This window comes from Lutjanus erythropterus, chromosome 6, assembly GCF_056507025.1.
Source record: "Lutjanus erythropterus isolate fLutEry1 chromosome 6, fLutEry1.hap2, whole genome shotgun sequence".
In the NCBI taxonomy this organism is placed as follows: domain Eukaryota; kingdom Metazoa; phylum Chordata; class Actinopteri; order Lutjaniformes; family Lutjanidae; genus Lutjanus; species Lutjanus erythropterus.
In genome coordinates this window covers 18,912,075-18,931,518 of record NC_139322.1, presented here as the reverse complement: position 1 = coordinate 18,931,518, position 19,444 = coordinate 18,912,075, and the positions used below count along the sequence as shown (strand labels likewise).

The 19,444-nt window shown below is 37.6% G+C and overlaps 2 protein-coding genes across 2 annotated transcripts; one reads left to right on the top strand and one right to left on the bottom strand.

Annotated features, from left to right (window-relative positions):
- The first annotated feature begins 7,241 nt into the window (after positions 1-7,241).
- c1galt1la (core 1 synthase, glycoprotein-N-acetylgalactosamine 3-beta-galactosyltransferase 1, like a) lies at positions 7,242-15,428 on the top strand. Its single transcript, XM_084719994.1, has 4 exons — positions 7,242-7,463; positions 9,172-9,426; positions 10,387-11,051; positions 14,752-15,428. Exons 2-4 carry the CDS (start codon positions 9,216-9,218, stop codon positions 15,070-15,072), a joined length of 1,197 nt encoding a protein of 398 aa, XP_084576120.1. The 5' UTR covers positions 7,242-7,463; positions 9,172-9,215; the 3' UTR covers positions 15,073-15,428.
- Positions 15,429-16,640: 1,212 nt separating this feature from the next.
- On the bottom strand, positions 16,641-19,119 carry tac3a (tachykinin precursor 3a). The gene is made up of 7 exons (XM_084720998.1): positions 18,957-19,119; positions 18,454-18,569; positions 18,249-18,348; positions 17,951-17,974; positions 17,811-17,864; positions 17,616-17,682; positions 16,641-17,317 (listed from the first exon to the last, which is right to left on the bottom strand). Exons 2-7 carry the CDS (start codon positions 18,553-18,555, stop codon positions 17,299-17,301), a joined length of 366 nt encoding a protein of 121 aa, XP_084577124.1. The 5' UTR covers positions 18,556-18,569; positions 18,957-19,119; the 3' UTR covers positions 16,641-17,298.
- Positions 19,120-19,444: the final 325 nt, after the last annotated feature.

The window sequence follows — 19,444 nt, the reverse complement described above, 5'->3', positions numbered from 1 at the left end:
AGTATCTGATTCTGCTCATAATTAAAAATAAAACAAAAAAAAGTATTTTGTGTAACTGCCTCACATTGTCACATCAGTTTAGATTTGTTTATCTTCCCGTTTTTTTGGTTCCTACCTGTAATGCAGTATTCCCAGAGGTGGAACTAATTACTGCTGACCTAGCATTCTACACACCATAATTAAGCCAGCGTGGTGCCAAAGAAGCAAAAACGTTAGATGAGCTGTCTACCTAAGTGTAAATATTGTGACGTTGTCGGGTAGCTAGGTGGCTGGAGGAAGAACGGTGAGGAGGCGATGTTTTATTCCCTTCCCACAGCAACAGCTAACCCAAGGTTGAGGTGTCCCCAGTAAAACAATATAACAGGGTGGCTAACCCACTGACTCTCTGAACTTTAGCTAATTCTCTGTTGACGTGCCCTGCATCTCTTTCCTCCAGACACAGATGAACTGGCATGAAATGTAACAACTAACACAAAACCACCAATGTCCCATACTACGTTTGTCTGTGACATATAAGTGCATAATTTATATGTCATGTGAGTGTACTGTCTGTGCAAAGTTTTATGAGTGAATGACTCAGGGTTAGCTGCAGGCTGTGCTTTGATGTGTGTGTGACTATGTGTTTTACCTTGTTCAAAGATAATATACCACCTGCTGTATGGCTGTGGGGACATATATATGTGCATTTTGTTTATTGTAATTTTTTATTTATTTATTTTTGTTTTTCAACCCACACCTCACAGGATGGTTTGACCTTGGAATAAACCCCATTTTTAACCATGACCTTGGGCTTTCGTGTCTACTACTTGAGGGAGCTGCATTATTTTTTTTTTTTTACCTTTTTCATGAATTAATCAAAACTTACTTAGTTTCAATCCTTGAGTTATTGACTTCCAGAGAGTCCAAAAGTACACACATTCTTTGCTCAAGTAAGAAGTACAGATACCTGTGTCAAAAAAAGACTCTGGTATACTATGACTTTTACCAGAGTCTTTTTCACTTATACTATAAGTACCAGTTCAACTTCTTTACTCAAGAAAAAGTGAAAAAGAACAGGATCTGAGATGTACTCAATGTATAAAAGAAAAAGTAGCGCTCTAAAAGATGCTTGTACCAGCTGTTTCTGTGCAGAGCTTATCTTTTCATATGTACATATTTCACATAGTTTTTCTCTTATTACATCTTTTATCATCTGTCATGTGTGACATGATGGATAGACCAAGGAATCATCTTTTCAATGTGTGTTATTGTTCATTCCATTTTGCTTGAAATCTGTCTTAATGTTGTGAATTTGGTGCAAAATGGTGCAAATAAATATAATCAATCAATCACCAATAATTCCCCTCAAATGCATTAATGCATAAAGTAGCCAGACTGTTTTGGAAATATGTTTAGGTCATTGTGTTTAGCTGGCTGATGTTTTGTCGTGGTTGAGAGGGTGAGGACAGTTGCCACGTGTTGTTCCAGCCATATCAAAACAGACCGCAACACTATTTTTAAAACAGGTCACTGTGGGGCAGACCTACATATGTAAATGGTTCACCCAAATACAAGTGTGTATCGTTTTTCAACATTCACAGGTCACTGTGATGTAAATAAAGTGTAAAGTATATAATAATAAAGTAGTAGTAGTAGTAGTAGTAGCAGTAGAATAATAAAGTATAATTCACACACTAGTGTGACAAAAAATCGTTTAAAACACAAACAGCTTTGTACAATAAAAACATGTTTTAGAAAAGTTTGTTGCACTGCAAATAATTCCATCCTTCCTGTTTCATACTGTAATATAGATATTTATAGCATCTATGTTTAAACAAACAAAACTCAATGAGCTATTTGATAAATATTACTGATAAATATTACTTAAATATTACTGTAAGCCAATAGATATTTTCAGAAAATTTAGCTTTTTGAGACCACAAAAGTTAATTAAGGAAATTTAATGTATTTTCAACATGTTTATCTCCAGGGTTGGGGACAGTTGCAACACCTGACTTCTTCTTTTCAAATGAATATAATGAACGATCTGTCATATAGAATCATCTTTTAAAGGTATGGGTAATTTGCAGACAGATGTAAGTTTAATATATAAATATTTTGTTGGTGTAGTCCACATAGTCTCTGAGTAAAGAGAAATGCAAAAAAGTGTTTCTGAAGTGTGTTTGGAATGCATTTCCTTTTTTCCATATAGTCAGATTTCTTTTCTTGAAGCTAACTTAAACAAAACCAATCAAATAAAGTCTAAAGCAACATTATGTAAGATCTGGTATGTTTTGCAGTTTGACATTTGAGACAGCAATGAACTGGTTGCACAGCAGACATTTTGATTTGTCAAGGCAGGAAAAGCACAGGTGGATTTAATTACAGTAATTAAGGCTCAATTCTGTTAGGTTTCCTGGTAACAGTGACAGTGAGCCAGCATGAACAATAGAAGGTATGACATGTCAAAATATCTGCTGTGCAACTAGTCCATTCACTTCTTAACCACTGTTAGCAAAAATGACAGCACGTGCATTTGATATGACTACATTAGTTATGATCAAAAACCAGGGAATCGACAACTTTGCTATCACAACCACTGAACAACTTCCTCCGTCAGTGTCTTCTTTGGTCCTCTGCCATGATATGTGCAGAAGCTGAGCCAAGTTTTGTTGCCCAGGTGCCCGGTGGCCCGGTTGCCTGGCTCTGGTTCTGGTTTCCAATCTGGCAATCCACCAGATTAACACCAAATTAAAACTCTCCAAGTCAATTTACATAGATACCCTAGATACCCTTTGTCAGGTGTTTTTAGATTGATACTGCTGCATTAATGTGCATGTGGCAATTTACTGCTGTAGATGTTGAAGGTTGAGCTAATTGTAACTACTGTACTTTCTACTCTATAATCTGAAATGTAACTAAAGATTTCAGGCAAATGTAGTGCCGTAAACGGTATAATATTTACCTCTGATATGTAGTAGAGTTAAAGTCCAAAGTTGCATAAAATGGAAACAGTCAAGTAGCTTGAATTTGTACTCATGTGCAGTATTTGAGTAAATGTATTTAGTTACTTTCCCTCACTGGAAATGTGGGCAAACTGGGAATAGCAAGATAGAGACAGGTGACAGCAGACAGCGAGGGAAGGTCAGCACAGACAGACCGAGGACACTGCAACAGAGTTTTAGTGCCGATAGAGGTGACCACTTATTAACCATTTTGTTTAATGAGCTCTAAATGAACTGTATGTGTCCAGTTCACGAATAGTTGAGTTCCATTCCAGTGCAGCTTTAACAGAGAATGAGACTGAAAGCACCATTTCTGAGTGTGATAACACAGTCCGCTCTTAATGCTCATCTTGGTAACTGATATGCATGATGTGATTCTTATCAGCGGTCCACAAATATGGGGCTTTCTTTGGCCTATATGCCGATATTTAGAGGGCAGAAACAAAACCCAGTATCTTAGCCAGTAACATGTTGTTGTAGATGGGATTTTTATTAATTATTGACACTGAAAAATACATTGGGTTATGCTGTAACTTTACTTGCACTTAAGGGAGAGTGGGGTTCAGTATGTCAGAAGCTGACTCAGGGTGTCTGAGGGTCGGAGGCTAGAAAAATTAAAAGGGCATCACCTGTATGCAGTGGGGCATCAGCATGGAGAAAATCATTATGCATTAAAGATGAAACAGTTCCAGTTTTCTCCACTGGAATGGCACTGTGGAGGGCACTGGAATGTCAGGCCATTTTATAGTATAGTGCCATCAGAAAATGGGTACACTGTGGTCAAAAAGGGCGTCAAGGTTCGACGTGTTGTGTGTTCAGAGATGGTCTTCTGCATACTTTGGTTGTAATGAGTGTTTATTTGAGTTACTGACCTCTGGCATAAACAAGGCAATTTTTTTCTGTAAACCCTCAAGACGATTGTGCGTGAAAATCCCAGTAGATCAGCAGTTTCTAAAATACTCAGACCAGCCCGTCTGGCACCAACAAGCATGCCACGTTCAAAGTCTCCTAAATCACCTTTCCTATTCTGATGAAATATTGTAGGAGTAAAGAATGATCATACTGCAGTTATATTGCTCATTTTGGGTAAAGCTTGTGAAACTCTTGTACGGTAAGTTTATGACACATATGAAGGGTCTTGTGAAACTGTGAAACATGCAGTTTCAGTTGCTGCCAGAGTATCACAACCTTGTGAAACTGAATTCCAAAGAAACATTTTAAACTTTTAACTGAGTAGCTTTGACAACAAGTAACATTGTTCCTGAACTACTACAAAAATAAACTGTGGCCTACTTTGGCCGGAAATTATCACCACTAGAATTTCTGATGATTACTAAAACAGATACATCTTCCTGTTGTTAACTGGTTATTATTTATTTATTATTTTTATCTAGCATTTTTGTGTCTTCTCTAATTGGACCAGGATTCTGTGGTCCAATAAAAGGGCACATTCTTTCAGATCCATGCAGGTCAATGCCACCTCTTACTGCAAATTTCTTTCCGTATATGGTAATTTCTCTTTTTTTATTTATCTGATTGTTAGGTTTGAACTAATATGAGTCATTTGGAAGCTGTCTGTGGTTTATTATTGTGTTGTTTTGCCATTTTCCACCCAGCTGGTTTTTAATGTACACTTTAGATATTAATTCCTTCTTTTATGTGACTGTTTGTTTTCCAGTCTGACTGATACTTTGTGTTTAGTGCTTTGCTATCCACCTACTCTACACTGAAAAAAATGATTTGCTGGTCTTATAATTATTACCTTGATGATTTGTTTAAATTGTGCAAGACATTCTTATTTAAATCTCACCTTTTATTTAATGATACTTCATGTTTGTAATTAAATAAAGTACAATTACTAGTACTTCTGCTTCATCTTCTCATCAAAGCTGTGAATAGTGACACCCACTTTGACACGAGGGGAAGGCAGGGCCCTTGCGTACCTGGTGGGGTCCTACGGTCACCGCGTTGCACGCTTCACAACTCGCGTAGTGTGCGTAAAGGGCCAACCGGCTCTGCTTTTAGCACACTATTGCAGGCATACGTGTAGCATCCAGTTTCTCATATGGAGGTATATCTGCAATACATTTACTTCTGTCCAAGAGCAACATGGTAAAGGCAGAAAAGATGTTCTCATCCACTGCTTGATGGAGAGTCTGTGAGCAAATCTTGTTAATTTGCAATTTTCTGATGATTTTTCAGACCTTGAGAAACTTTTAAAAGAAACTTTTTTTCCAGTCTAATAATAAATAAAATGCAGTTCAAGAAATGTTGAGCATTAACTAAAATTGGTATTTATGTTAGTGTAACAAGAATTAGTTGTTTAGTTTAATGTCAAGTAATGAATAATGTAATATTATTACTTTTTAAAGGAGTAATAAATAAAAAGTAACTTAATACATTTACTGAGTCACTCTCCCATCACTGATTATTGCAACATCCAAATGTTTATAATGAGAGCAGGTTGCATCTAAAAAAAAAACTTACATAAATAACTCAATTTCCACTCTAAATTTATCTTTAAATGACATTTCAATCTTTAATTGTTTTTGTAACAGTATATTTGTGATTTTGGTAGGCATAATACATTTTTCATCATGACATTCAACAGAATAATGCTTGAGGGGTTCACAGATACATTTCCTTGTATACCTGTATTATATTTGATGATAAAAAAGTACACATTTACAACATGATCTTACAATAAAAGAGCATACAAAATACTAGTCAATAATAGATTGTTTCAATACAGCAAATAATCACAGTAAAATATTGGCAACAATATGAATGTTATTCTTGGCAGCAATGTTGGATTTTGCACTGACAGGCCCTTCCTGCAGTGCAAAAGGGCAGAGGACATGTCTCAGATTGCCTACAACAGAGTTTTCAGGAAGGTATTGGCCATATTTATGTTGTAGATGTCTCAAAGACTCCTGTATGTAGTATGATACAATGGTGTTACAGGGTTAATAAGACTGCTAATATGTTTCACACAGATGACACTGCTTCATTAGTCCAAAGTGGTGAGTTACAGCAGTTCAAAATGATATATCACCTCCTCTATGATGAATTGCTGTTACCATCAGGAGAGAAGTGGGCCTACAGTGTACCACCGCTGCAGACTGTTGTACCCAGTGATGCCTCACTCCTGCCAGTAATTCTTGATTGTTGTGATGTTTAGTGGAGCCCTCTGCTGCTCTATCACTGACACAAAGGGAATTTCAAACAGGATAATAAAGCAAACTAAGTATTACAAACAAAATGCACTTCAAGAATCAAAAGTTAATGTCTCTTCTTATTGTATTATGGCATTCTATCTCTGATTTTACAGTCATTCTATGTCTATTTTCATGTGAATATGCATAATTATAATTATATATAATACATCTTTAATTCTATCTATGTCATTTTTACTACTTATATTTCTCAGCCATTTGTTGGACCTTTTTATTCTATTTTCTATTAATTTAGTTTTTGTATTTCTTTTTTCTATTGTGTCATGTTTTAAATGTCATACTGCTGTTTTTATTTTTTGATTCTATTTTAATGAATTCCTTTAGTTTTTGTATTTCTTTTTGTGTCTCGTTTTTAATCCCATGCTGTTGATTTAATGCCACAATGTAAAGCACTTTGGGTTTCATGTTATGTATGACAATGCCTTATAAATAAGTTAAAAAAATATTATTATTATTATTATTATTATTATCATCATCATTAGTAGTAGTAGTAGCAGTAGTAGTAATATATCAAGTGGGTTTTATTTTCTATCATCATCATCATCATCATCATCATCATCAGTAGCAGTGGTAGTAGTAATTTTAATAGTTTTAATAGTAGTAAGAAGATGCATTCTATTCTCATATTCATCTTATGTTTACCATTATTATCAAGTGGGTTTTATGTTATTATTATGTAAAACCCATTAAGTAGTTTTACTTATTTACTTGGCACACTACATACTATATAGATTAATTCTGACTGTGGTTTAGAGATGTCAATCCTCTAGACTTTGCTAGGGCGACATCTAGTGGCCAAGATTAGGAGAGCAGCTGCTTTACTTCTCGTTCTTTTGCTTTCTCTTTCGGTGTCTTTAAATAAACACATTTCAACAATAATAAATACATCTCATGAAAAAAAATTAAACCATCAATCAGCCGTCGATACATCTCAGGAGGTGACAGACGGCTTCCTGTACACGTCACCGGCAGGCAGCCAATGAGAGGCCGCATTTTCCAGAGCTTAGCCCGTGATGCTGAAGAATGTAAATCTGTGCAGCGGCTCTGTCTGCCTCCTCTTAACTAATCATCTTATTTAGCGACGCAAAACAGGGACGGCTTCAATCAAAAACAACACGTCGGATGAATGTGAGCAGCAGGTGACGAGATGACTGACAGGTGCAGCAGAAACAGGAATATTCCGCTGCTTCAGGAGTTACAAGCATATCGAGCTCACAAATGACTGAGAAATACCCCAGCAAAGGTAAAGAGCAAACATATGTGCGGCTGTGGAGCTAAAATCAAACATATTTTTGTTTTATTGAAATGTTGTACACAATAGCAACATTACAGCAGAATCACGGATAAAACCGTGGCTTCCACATGGCCTTATTTCGCTGTCACAGCAGTCTCAGTCATGTGTTTGTGATAATGCCTCGATTAGGGTAACTGGATTGTCGTCTAATTTTATTTACAGACGGGAAGCATCAGACATGGAGAAAATATTTGAGCCCAAAGCAACTCTCGTGTTGTTAATGGTTAACATCAGATTTGGGTCTTTAACCTCAGGCTCAGATGAAAACACTGAAAGCACAAAGTGACACTGTATCAAAGTGTGAAGTCCATGTCCACAACATACCTGTTCAAAGTCCTCACGCCAAAATGTCAGACTGAATAAACGTGTCGTGTTACAGCCTTATTTGTGTTTAAAAACCAGTCTGTCTTGAAGCCAGACAGATGAAGAAGACATAAGTGATGAAGCCAGATAGACAAATCCTGATTAGTGGGACAGACAGCACCATGTCACTGGAGCACACTGACTGAGTAAGTCCCACATTCGTGTTAAAATCATTTGGGTTGAAAACAAGTTCACGGAGTCAGTCAGTTCAGTGTCAGTGTGAGTGTACTGACGCCGATAACTGTCAAGTCTAGACGCTTTGATTTCCAGCTTAGTGAGACAACCTGTCATTTTAGATTCTTCTGTCTAAATTTAATGCAGTCACACACCTTAAAGTGAGTTTTAAGGCAATATTTCCCAGTGAACACTGGATGGGAAGGTTAGACTCTTGGGGACAAAGCATAATTGTTGTAGTCTGAGTCTGAAAAGTGTATCCAATATAATTTAAAGTTATGTGTCCTCAAAACATATAACATGTTTTAATATTTAATGAACACATCAAAAACATGTCCTGTCTTCCAAACACTATTGGAGTATATTGCCTTTCCTGACTTGTAAGAAAAATTATATTTAATGGGACAGTTCACTCACATATTTTTCCCCTTACCTGCAGTGCTGTGTATCCGTCTAGATAGTTTTGGCATGTGTTACAGAGTGTGACCATCCTTAAACCATAGATACATTAAAAGGAGTTAAACGGTGAATGCAAAGGTGGTGCCCATTCAGTCCAATGAGAGTTGCTTGCTGGGAACATAAGCCAAAAAAGTTTCCTAGCGTCCGGGTTTACTTCCTGGACATGTTAGTTCCGTCCCTACCCAATTCTACGACTGTGGAGATGTCTGCCCTCTCTCTCATATAAGGAACTAGGTGATACTTTGCTCACGGTGCTCAAAGCACCAAAAATTACATTTGAAAAACTCAACACCAGTGTCTCTTTCCTGAAATCATGAGCCTCTCGTCCATGAGTAGATGCACGCCTCCTACTGTATGGTGATATGGTTGACAGATGGTAGAAAGAATAAAACTGCTCACAAGGTCTGTAGATTATCTTTAATAAGTGGGACATGAGTTCTGTAAAGAGACTTAGCTGTTGAGGTTTTTTCACACATTTTTTGTCACTTTGAGCAGCAAAAGCAGAGTACCATATAGTTATATTGTATTTGAGATAAGGCACATATCTTTAAGGCTGATATCTCAAAAACTCAACAGCTCACACCAAAAGAAGAAGAAATGTTTGGACACATTCCAGGTTTGTCCGTCCATCGTCATCCTGGTGTGTTGTGTTCTCATGTAGACATGCTGTAACTGGGATATCGCAGCGCTGGAGACGGTGTCACCATGAAGAGCTCCAGCTCCAGATGGGCCTTCTCCCTGGGCTTCTTGGTGGGAGCCTGTAGCGTCTACTTCTTCCTGCGCCAGGTGTGGTTTGAGAGGAGCTACCCTGTGGTGTCAGAGGCTCAAGAGAAAGCCACAGCGGTGGGGGAGACCACAGCCAGCTGGAAGAAGGAGGGAGCTGCTCTCATCAACCTGCTCCACCCTCACCATGCAGGTGCTTTACACTCCTTCACACCAGTCCATTTTTTCCAGTAATCATCAGTCTCCATATATCTGATATCAAAACTGCATTAAAGGAATAGGTTGGATTATTTAAAGTGGAGCTATATATATATATATATATATATATTGTGTGACTTTGGTGTCCTAAAAGATTAGCTCAGATTCAAGACCCACAATAATATAAACAAACTAAACTAAGGAGTCTGGTTGCTTTGGAGAGAGTGATATTTGACTTATATAACAGTAGTTTCCCATGAGAAATAAGGATGTCAGAATACTAATAATGTAGTTGTCGATACCAATACCAGTGAATTTCCGTGATTCTCAATGCCTAATTTGATACCATGGTAAAAGACAAAAACAAGAATAAAATTCAGCTATTGTTGTTTTTCTTTGCCGCCTGAAATAAAAACTCTTCTGAGGTTCTAGGAAAAAAAGACTGAGGGGGAGATTTACTGAATCTGCCACGTGTCGCCATGTTTGGAAAGTAATGCAAAAGTGATTTCTGCTCAGACATTAAGTCTGTTGCTTTTACTGTCTCATTCTCTCCCTCTTTTTCCCTTCTTATTCTCCCGAAAAGTTAATTTTAACTAAACAGTATTACACATCTGTAGGTCTATACTGTATTTTTTAGCCTGGGCTTTGGCTGCACTGTGTAGAAATTTTCAAATAAAAGAACCAATAAAAGGATTAAAATGTGTTAAAGAACAATATATTTTGCTTAAAATCCCAACATTGACTCAAACATGATATATTTATAAGTGAGTGATTGTGTAGGCAATTTAATATAGGTTAGGTGATGGACTGGAAGATAATTTGTCTTTTTTAATGTCTAATGTAATAAAAGTAGAAGTTGTGCACAAGTGTGACATTCCCAGTAGATCTACACACATAGTTTCGCTGCAAACCACTTAACTTTGTGATGTTTTGCGTGTTTGCTGTGTCCCTGTAGATGAAGACAGTCGGGTGGCAGACATGTTGTACCAGAAGGTACGTGTTCTCTGCTGGGTGATGACCGGGCCGTACAACCTGGAGAGCCGAGCTCGCCACGTCAGAGCCACCTGGAGTCGCCACTGCAACGTGGTGGTGTTCATGAGTTCTGTGGAGGACCCAGACTTCCCCACTGTGGGCCTTGGCACGAAGGAAGGCCGTGACCAGCTCTACTGGAAGACCATTCGAGCCTTTCATTACGTTTACGAGCACCATGCGAATGAAGCAGACTGGTTCTTAAAGGCAGACGATGATACCTATGTGGTGGTGGACAACCTGCGCTGGCTTCTGTCCAACCACACCCCTGAAGAGCCCGTCTACTTTGGCAAACGCTTCAAGCCTTACACCAAGCAAGGCTACATGAGTGGAGGGGCAGGCTATGTGCTCAGCAAAGAGGCCCTCAAGAGATTTGTGGAAGGCTTTCGGACCAAAGTTTGCACACACACCACCCCTGTAGAGGACCTTGCGTTGGGGCAGTGTTTGGAGAAGATGGGCGTTCTGGCGGGGGACTCCAGAGACACTTTGCATCGAGAAACCTTCCACCCGTTTGTGCCAGAACATCATCTAACTGGCAAGTTCTCCAAGAGCTTCTGGTACTGGAGCTATTGTTACTACCCTATTGTTGAGGCAAGTCCCTTCACTTCTGTTGTATTTGTGAGCTAGTGCTGCATGATGATCAAAATTTTAAAAGCAAACGAACAAACATTTCTGTGCTCAAAATGCCAGAGAATGAGGCGTCCAGGACTTACAGTATGGTTAAAGGGATAGTTCATATTATTTGATGTGGGGTTGTATGAGGTACTTATTGATAAGTTGTGTATTATCTACAGTAAATGTGCCAGCACGGAAGCTAAGCAATGTACTGCTGGACAAGGCCAGCAGCAAAACATATTTTAGCCAATTAAAAAAGTCCATCTAAAAAATATCTTTATCAGGTTAAGTGTACCCTATATTTAGAATATTTTCACCGCTTTACTTTGCTGTCAGAAAACAGGAAACAGCTGTCATATAATATCACTCACAACCAAACTCCATAGGTGAAAATTGGTCATTTTACCTCACAGAACATGGAAGTTGCTGGTCTACTACTGCCTCGATCTGTGTTAGAATAAATTATTGTGTGCCAGTAGTGTTTTGAAATGATAGTTCAGATTCACCAGAGTCACTGAATAACACAAATAATCAACAAGGTTGAGGTGGCAGTAGACCAGCAACTCTTCAAGACCAACAACTTCTTGCAAGGTTAAATTACTAACTTGCCTGCGTATGGAGTTTGGTTGGTTTGGAGAGAGCAATATTTGGCTGTCTGATGGCAGTTATTACATACATCTTCCAATGCACTTGGAAACATCATTAGTGATGTAACCTGTAATCATTAGGTGGTTCGGGTCTTTCAACAATCACACACACTCACCTCACCAGCCTCTGTAGTGTTTTTGATGTTTTTTCCTGTGCAGTCCTGTGATGTCAAGCAGTTTGAGGGCCTTGTAGAGTGACCGGTGAGCCCACTTCAATAGGGACCAACTGCGCATCCCATCCCTGCTTCCAATCTCATTCTTCAACCTTGCACTCTTCCTCTCGTAGGCCTCCTCCATCTAGTCTTCTAAGGGAACAGTCAGCTTCAGCAGGACCACTTGTCTTGATGTCTCAGGCGACAGGACCACGTCTGGCCTGAGTGTGGTCACCGCAATGGTTTCTTGAAACTTAAGCTGCTTCAGTGGGGAGGAGTCCACCTGCCACCTTTGCCTGAGCCTGTGGTTTCTCCCCCGTTTGTTTGGTTTGGAGAAAACAATATTTGGCTTATATAATCATGGTTTCCTGGTAGAAAAGGCTAGTCTGACAGCAAAGTAAGAAAAAAAAGAAAAAATTGAAAACCAAAATTAATGTACATCTGCTCTTTAAGTGAGAGAATTATTCTTTTATTTTGAAATGTACTGCAGGGACCTATTTTCTAACTTGGAGTGTGTAGTGTACAGTATACTGTTTATTTTGCTTTTGATGAGTTGAGCAAAATGTAGGTGTTGCTATAAGTGACTAATCATGCGGATAATAACTAAACAAATGAATATGTGATCATCTTCTGTACCTGACCCCTGCATAGGACGAGTGAATTTAAATAGAGGTGAGTTCATTTTAGAGCAGATGATTGCAGCAGAGACAATGTCCTGTCAACAAAAGGAAAATTGGTCAATTTGTCGCTGATGATACAACTAATTTATTGTACTTTGCAATTAAAATGAGACAGGTCCATTACTGCTGCTGTCACACACTGGCTGTCGGTGTATGAAGCTGCTTTGTCCTGTATCTTTGAAAAGGAAAACAAATTTACTTTTAATATAAACATGAGTATGTTTTATTTTATCTGACTGGAAAAATGGAAATTTGTGTTTTCAGAGCTGTCAGCGTATGACAATTACAATATGAAAAAATAACTTAAGGATAAGGCTGGTGATATTCTATGTATATTCTTCTTGTTGTAACCATGACTTGTTTCCACAAACAGGTATTTTGATAAATAAGGCATAAACATAAGATGAACATGAACACTTTATCTTGAGTCAAACTTAAGGTACTTTTTCACCTTATCTGTTGGTTTGGTTAAAACTAAATGTTGTTCATTTGGGGTGGTACAGACCAAATAACTGGCCCAAGATCGCTTGAAATTAGTGGCCGTTGGTGCAGCTCATTTGTGTTGTGAAAGCAAAAGAACCAACTGTAGGATTTTATGATAGAAGACATTTTATTTTAGCATGATTTTGAAAGCTAAACTACTAATAAATCCATCTGCTGATGGTGAAATCTGTTCAGGAAGCAATCTTATAACTGATTTGTATAAATCATTCATTTTTGCACATAAACGCGGGTATTTTCCCCGATTAATAGTTTAAAAGCTGTTAAAACTGCTGTGTTTGTATCCTACTCTGTATTCTTTGTCAGTTCATTAAGTCCATTAAATAGTGTGTGACAGCGATCCCACAGTAATAAGCTCCGAATCATTACTGTACAAGATGCCTCCTTGTCGTCCTGTCTCTACCTGTTAGTCAGTATTCATAACATGCAATCTAATTATAGTAATACTTATGATTAGTTGTTTCTTTTTGAGCTCTTTGTGACACCAAATAATATAAATGTATGTATCAGAGGCATTAAAGTGCTGATGGGTTCTGATGATGCACTGATGATGTGGGATGACAATCGCGGAAATGAGAACCAGACCATAATTAAAATCAGACATATATAATTTTTTTCCCCCAACGTCACCCAGACCAAATGAGCCAAACTAGTGAATATACACAAGAGTGCATAACATGTGCATTAATCCACGTCTGAAAATAGTCTCCAACAAATGCACTGTTTACTCCTGTTTGAGTAACACAGTGGTGGAGCTCCACTACACGTATCTAAGAAAAGCTGAGCCCCCACAGCCCGCACTGCACTGCACACCAAAAGAATAACGATTAATTCCAAAGCTTTACTGTCAAAAATGAAGATCAATTACAATCTTTTCTATCCTTAGATCATTTGTCCTCTAGAAAATGTCCGTTTTCTAGCATAAGTTTGGCATTTTTTCTTTTAACATCCCAACACAGTAGTTTATACGTACTCATCCTTACCAAAAAAAATAGTAATGATTCATAAGTAGCCTACTGTTTTTGAGTGAGAACAAAACATATTTTTAAATACTTTTATATACAGACTTTTGTATGAATTGTGATGATTTAACAGTCTAACTCTGACAACCTCAGAACCATAGTCCTGCTGAGATTTTTGCCACCCCCAGATTGGGAATCAGTGAAATAACGTTTGCACATATCTTCAGTGCCTAGCTGTTTAAGGGAATAACTAAGCCAGTGATTTATTTTATTTTATTTTATTTTTATTTTGTATTTTTTTATCTAAATAAAACTATGTATTGGTGAACTGAACTGCTTGGGGCTGAGTGAGCGAGTCAGTGTTGTTGGTTTCAGTTCCTTTCCAGTTCCTGGTTTCAGTATTCTTAGCACTTTTCACTACACACCCCTAAAGCGGTTTGGACAGTTTTTTTTTGCACTTGATGATTAGTGGTTAATTTGTCTTTTGTTCTCTAAAGCGATGTCCATTTGTTTCGTAAGACCTGTGAAATCTAACTGGTGGTGGATGAGGGAGGTGGCCAATCTTTAGTTGTTTGTTTATGTCTTGTAGTAATTAATGCTAAAATGATACATGTAGAATCTATTATAATGTTGTTGTAGTATGTTTTGTTTTTTTTCTAACTTGTATCTTCTATGTGTGTCTGTGTGTGTGTGTGTGTGTGTGTGCATGTGTGATGTGTGTTATTCTTCCTCAGGGTCCGCAGTGCTGCTCTGACCTGGCAGTATCGTTCCATTATGTGGAAGCAGAGCTGATGTACACACTGGAGTACTACACCTACCACCTCAGAGCATACGGCTACAGGCCACGCTACCGACCCTCCTTACGCCGGGGTCTGAGCCTCGGCCCACGCTCACAGACCGCCATGACGGCAGGCCTTAAACAGGTTCAGGAGGTGACGGACGGAAGGAGTCACACAACTTCAGCCTTCATCCTTAGTAGAAACCAAACTAAAGCAGAGACAAAGTCAGACAGTCTGAACTCTGGCGTGGCTGAGAACAGGACTGCAATCACATAGGGCAGACACCGCTGACTCTGTGTCTCAGCCGTGGTTGAATGTGCAGGATTGTGCCAGAGATGTGTGTTACCCTGCTGCTCAGTATGTTGACTAAATGATGTTTTCTTCTGGCAGGGCTTCCTTGATCCAATCGCAGTATATTCCAGCCAGTATGACACTGATAGAGCTCAGAGTGAGTGGTTAAAATTTGAATATGACTCAGTGACAGCTCAGTATGGCTATTTTTAACCAAGATAAACATCTGGTGCAGCTTAATCCCATTTGACATAAGCAGCATTTAGATGTGAGAATTTATGTTGCACAGTCACATATATGTGGTTGGAAAGATTCAGGAAGAGACACATTGAATATAATGGTACCACTTTGCAATAAGACTACCAGGATAAATGATTACTGTTTCTAATTAGGTCATTACTTAAGTTTTAAATACTTTATAAATCATTTATAAGCTGTTACAACACAGTAGAGCATTTGTGACCTGTTGCTTACCAAATATTGAGCCCACATTTATCTGTACTGTTAAGCTTCAGATCTCATTGGTAACTGAGCTTACTTTGTCTTCTCCATCAGCAGCATTTGTACCCATCAGCTTCATTACATATTTTTTTTATTTAAGTTACGAACATTTAATCACTTTCAGCATATCTTAGATAGACACAGTTTTATTTGGCATACAATAAACATATCAAATGACCAAATTCATACACCAAGGCTTTGTTAATATTGTTTACCAAATTGTTCTTTAGCTTACCAAATACATCAGTATCTGAAAACTGTTATAACTTGTTTATAATCGCTTACTAATGATTTTTGAAGCGTTAACAACCTACTTAATAACCTAATTATGAAGTATTTTATAATGGTAGTCTTATTATAAAGTGGTACTAATATAATTTTACTGTTAATTTTAATTTTTACAAGTACCTGATCAGAGCCAATAATACTCTAGCAGATGTATGGAAAGAATCTATCATTTTTTTAATTCATTACTTTTGATTTGATTTTTTTTTTATTGAAATGGAGAGCAGCACCAAGTGACAGCCTATGTCACAGCTTCAAAATATTTATCTTAATAATACTTTTCTTTATGGCCTCTGGTGTTCTGTATTAATTTCTGAATTTTAATTATTTAAAATATTTGAAACATTTGTGGGCTTTCTGAAACAACATACAAAATGACTGAAATTACTACACAAAATGGTAAAACAAAATCCTGTTGCAACAATTTTGAAAGATATTCTAATTGCAATGTCAGAATTGTGATTCACAATTAATAGGGATGATAATTTTTGCATCACAATATTCATTTTCTATTTTATTTTTTTTAAAAATGATGATAATGTGACATTTGTTGGGATCTGTGCAAGACATTTTCTCAGATCTGGAGAACAAGATTACTAGGTCAGGGTATATCTGCAGTACTACAGTACATAATTATAATACTGTTTTGACACACATTTTTTAAATAAAAAAAATAGGCAGCTTCTGCAATTTGACCATATTGCAATTTTGACAATATTTTGATTAATTGTGCAGCCCTAGAAATTACTATATTTGTTTTCTTTGTCTTTGTTTTTTTTTTTTTTTTAAACCCTCTGTAGTTAAATAGTTAATACAGACTCTAAATCCAAAGCCAGCAGTGATCTGATGTTTGTCTCACTAAGAAAAGCACCAACCATGCTGTGAAATTGTCTTTTCCTTTTACTTTTGAGTGATATGAGATGCTCTGATGTGGAAGTGCGTACTTGAAATCCCCTGTGCTTCTGTCTGAGAACACTGTAGCATCTGATGAACACAGTATTATACAAAACTCTGATGACTCCCTCTTGTCAAGTCATTTCATACCCAACAGTAAACATTGTAGCAGGTGTGATTGAACATTACAAGCTGTGCTTGAAGATTCCCTTGTAAACAGTTGTGTGAAAATGCACCAGCGTTTTAAATGAATAAATTATGTATAAAAAATTATGTTTATTTTGAACTTTGAAGAAAAAGAACATGATAAAGAAATAGAATATATCAGCTGTCACTTCTAATTATGTTTTGTTTTCAGATAAAACAAACAGTATACAATCTGTGTTGTTTATGGTCACTTTGATAAGCCAGCTAGCAGGTTTACAGTGTGAATCATCAAGTCATCTCCATCAGACATTTAGCTCATTGTTTGTATTCGGTATGATCTTCTGTCATTGTCGCTGGCTGAGAGAGCTGCTCCCCTGTGAATGTCTACAGCCCCTGAAGAAACCTGCAACAAAACACACCATACATGTACAGAAGTGTTAATGTTCCTACACTTGTGCATTTTGAATGTGTCACATCAACCATTTAATACACTTTCCCAACTGGAGATTTACCTTTTAGATAGAAAGGAAAGATATAAAAACTCATACAGGTCAGCAGTGGTTTTGAGACTTTAAACCTTGACCAGCAGAAACCATCAGAACCTCCTCTCTCTGATATGGTTTCATCCTTTATTAATCAGGTTAAGTGTTAACTTTATTTTTTTTCAAGAGGAGACTGTGTGAAAAAGAAGAGGCACTCACCTCAGCCTGCACTTGTTGAGAAAAATGCCTCTCCTCTCTGGATACTCTCTCCTCCAGGGACCATTATCTGTGAAAGCACATGTTACAAGATAGTGCCATGAAGATTCACAAGTCTGTATGATGAACAGCAGAGAAAACCTTAAATCTGAATCTTAATATTGTGGATATGTAACTCTTGTGAATCATCACACTCACCAGTCTCTGAGTTTCTCCTTCCCATGAGACCAACAAAAATGTCATGCATTTCCCCTGAAAGTTGGAGTTACAACTGATCAGTTTGTGTTTTCTGACTATTTCAGCAGCCACTTCATATCATCATATCACAAAGTTCTTACTTTTTTGTGGTGACTGTACAGCATCTGGTGGATATAAAAATAAATAAAAAAGGGGAAGAAAGACATTGTGAAGTAGAAGTTACAGGAGCATTTGGGGGAAAAAAATGCACAATGAATGATCAGTAAAGTGAGAACTACACGACCAAATCTATGAAAGAGACAGAATTTACAACACAAATCATTGTTATTTTAGATGTGTCTTTTTCAGTTTATCATCAACATTAATAGTGCAGTTTTTATTATTGTTATAACTACTAACTGATTAATGTAATCAGTGGACTACGTTCGTCAGACTCACCGGCATTTCTTCTGCCCATCAAACCCACAAAGCTATCATAATCCAAATCGCTATACCTCTTCAGAATGTTCCGCTTGAGGTTGTCCAAACCTAAGGTCTGCTGCAATTATGAGAAACAAATAAAAATCATTTTCTGTTAAAAGTCTTAAGGCTTTTTTTTTTGTCTTAAAAAAACAGCTTGGTCATTACGCGCCTGGAAACCTACATCTGAAGTTGATCTGCGCGATCCGGGCTCCTCGCATCTGGACTGGCTGTATCGAAGTTTCACGACGAGGAACAGAGTCACCAGCAGCAAGCCTCTCCTCATTTTTTCAGCACCACCTGTGCGAGAATATTTAAAGTTATGCTGTTTTATAAGGTCGTTTCTTTACAGACAAAAACATCTCTGGATATCGCCTTTTCATCTTGTACTTGTTGCGCAAAACCCGCTGCGTAATAGGTGCGTAAAAGCGCGCGATGTAAGGTTTATAAAGAGTTATATATAAGACTTATTTTTAATATAGTGAGTAAAATATTGTTTTGATTCACTTGTATGTATCCAGCAAGAACAAAAAAACATGACGACAATAATTTTACGCAGTGTTTCCACTCCAAAAAGTCATGGTGAAACTGAAATCCACTGCTTAAAAACAGAAAGACAACTGTTCAAAATATAATAAATATATAAACATTTAACTTTAAGCATATAAATATATTGCATTTCTTTACCTGTTTTCTGTCGAGCAGATAATTTAGTAAAAGAGTGAGCTGCGTGCGCGCTGGTGCAGAGGATAGATCCTGCAGTGAGATCCGGTCAGGATAAATGAAGAGTCCACGCTTGGAGCTAATAAATAATGGCTGGATACCTGCGTCAACGCCAATCAGCAACTGGAGCGTAGGTGGAGTATCAGGTCTTATATCACGTTGTGCTGAAGACTACGTAGCCTAGCCTACTAATTGATGGTCATGATGCTGCTTAGAGCTGTTGCCCCCCCTCACCAAACACGCACGCACACTCACCATCAAAAAAAGACGTCTTAGGCAACGTCACAGGGAGATAGGTTCGTGATCTCAAGCCCATCCCTGAACATATTTGGGAATTCTCTTAAAGATCAAGCTCCTGATGGCTTTGAATAAAGAGTGAACAAATAAAAATAATTAATTTTATTTGGGGCTGATCATGTAACTTAACTAGTGTGTTCAAAGTACAGCACTCT

What these genes read in the sequence shown, in the direction of transcription:
- c1galt1la (XM_084719994.1), top strand. Translation starts at nt 9,216, where the DNA reads ATGAAGAGCTCCAGCTCCAGATGGGCCTTCTCCCTGGGCTTCTTGGTG. An exon ending in GCTCCACCCTCACCATGCAG is followed by an intron (nt 9,427 to 10,386) that starts GTGCTTTACACT and finishes GTGTCCCTGTAG; the next exon opens with ATGAAGACAGTCGGGTGGCA. An exon ending in GTTACTACCCTATTGTTGAG is followed by an intron (nt 11,052 to 14,751) that starts GCAAGTCCCTTC and finishes ATTCTTCCTCAG; the next exon opens with GGTCCGCAGTGCTGCTCTGA.
- tac3a (XM_084720998.1), bottom strand. Translation starts at nt 18,555, where the DNA reads ATGAGGAGAGGCTTGCTGCTGGTGACTCTGTTCCTCGTCGTGAAACTT. An exon ending in CGCGCAGATCAACTTCAGAT is followed by an intron (nt 18,349 to 18,453) that starts GTAGGTTTCCAG and finishes TCATAATTGCAG; the next exon opens with CAGACCTTAGGTTTGGACAA. An exon ending in TGTACAGTCACCACAAAAAA is followed by an intron (nt 17,865 to 17,950) that starts GTAAGAACTTTG and finishes TCCAACTTTCAG; the next exon opens with GGGAAATGCATGACATTTTT.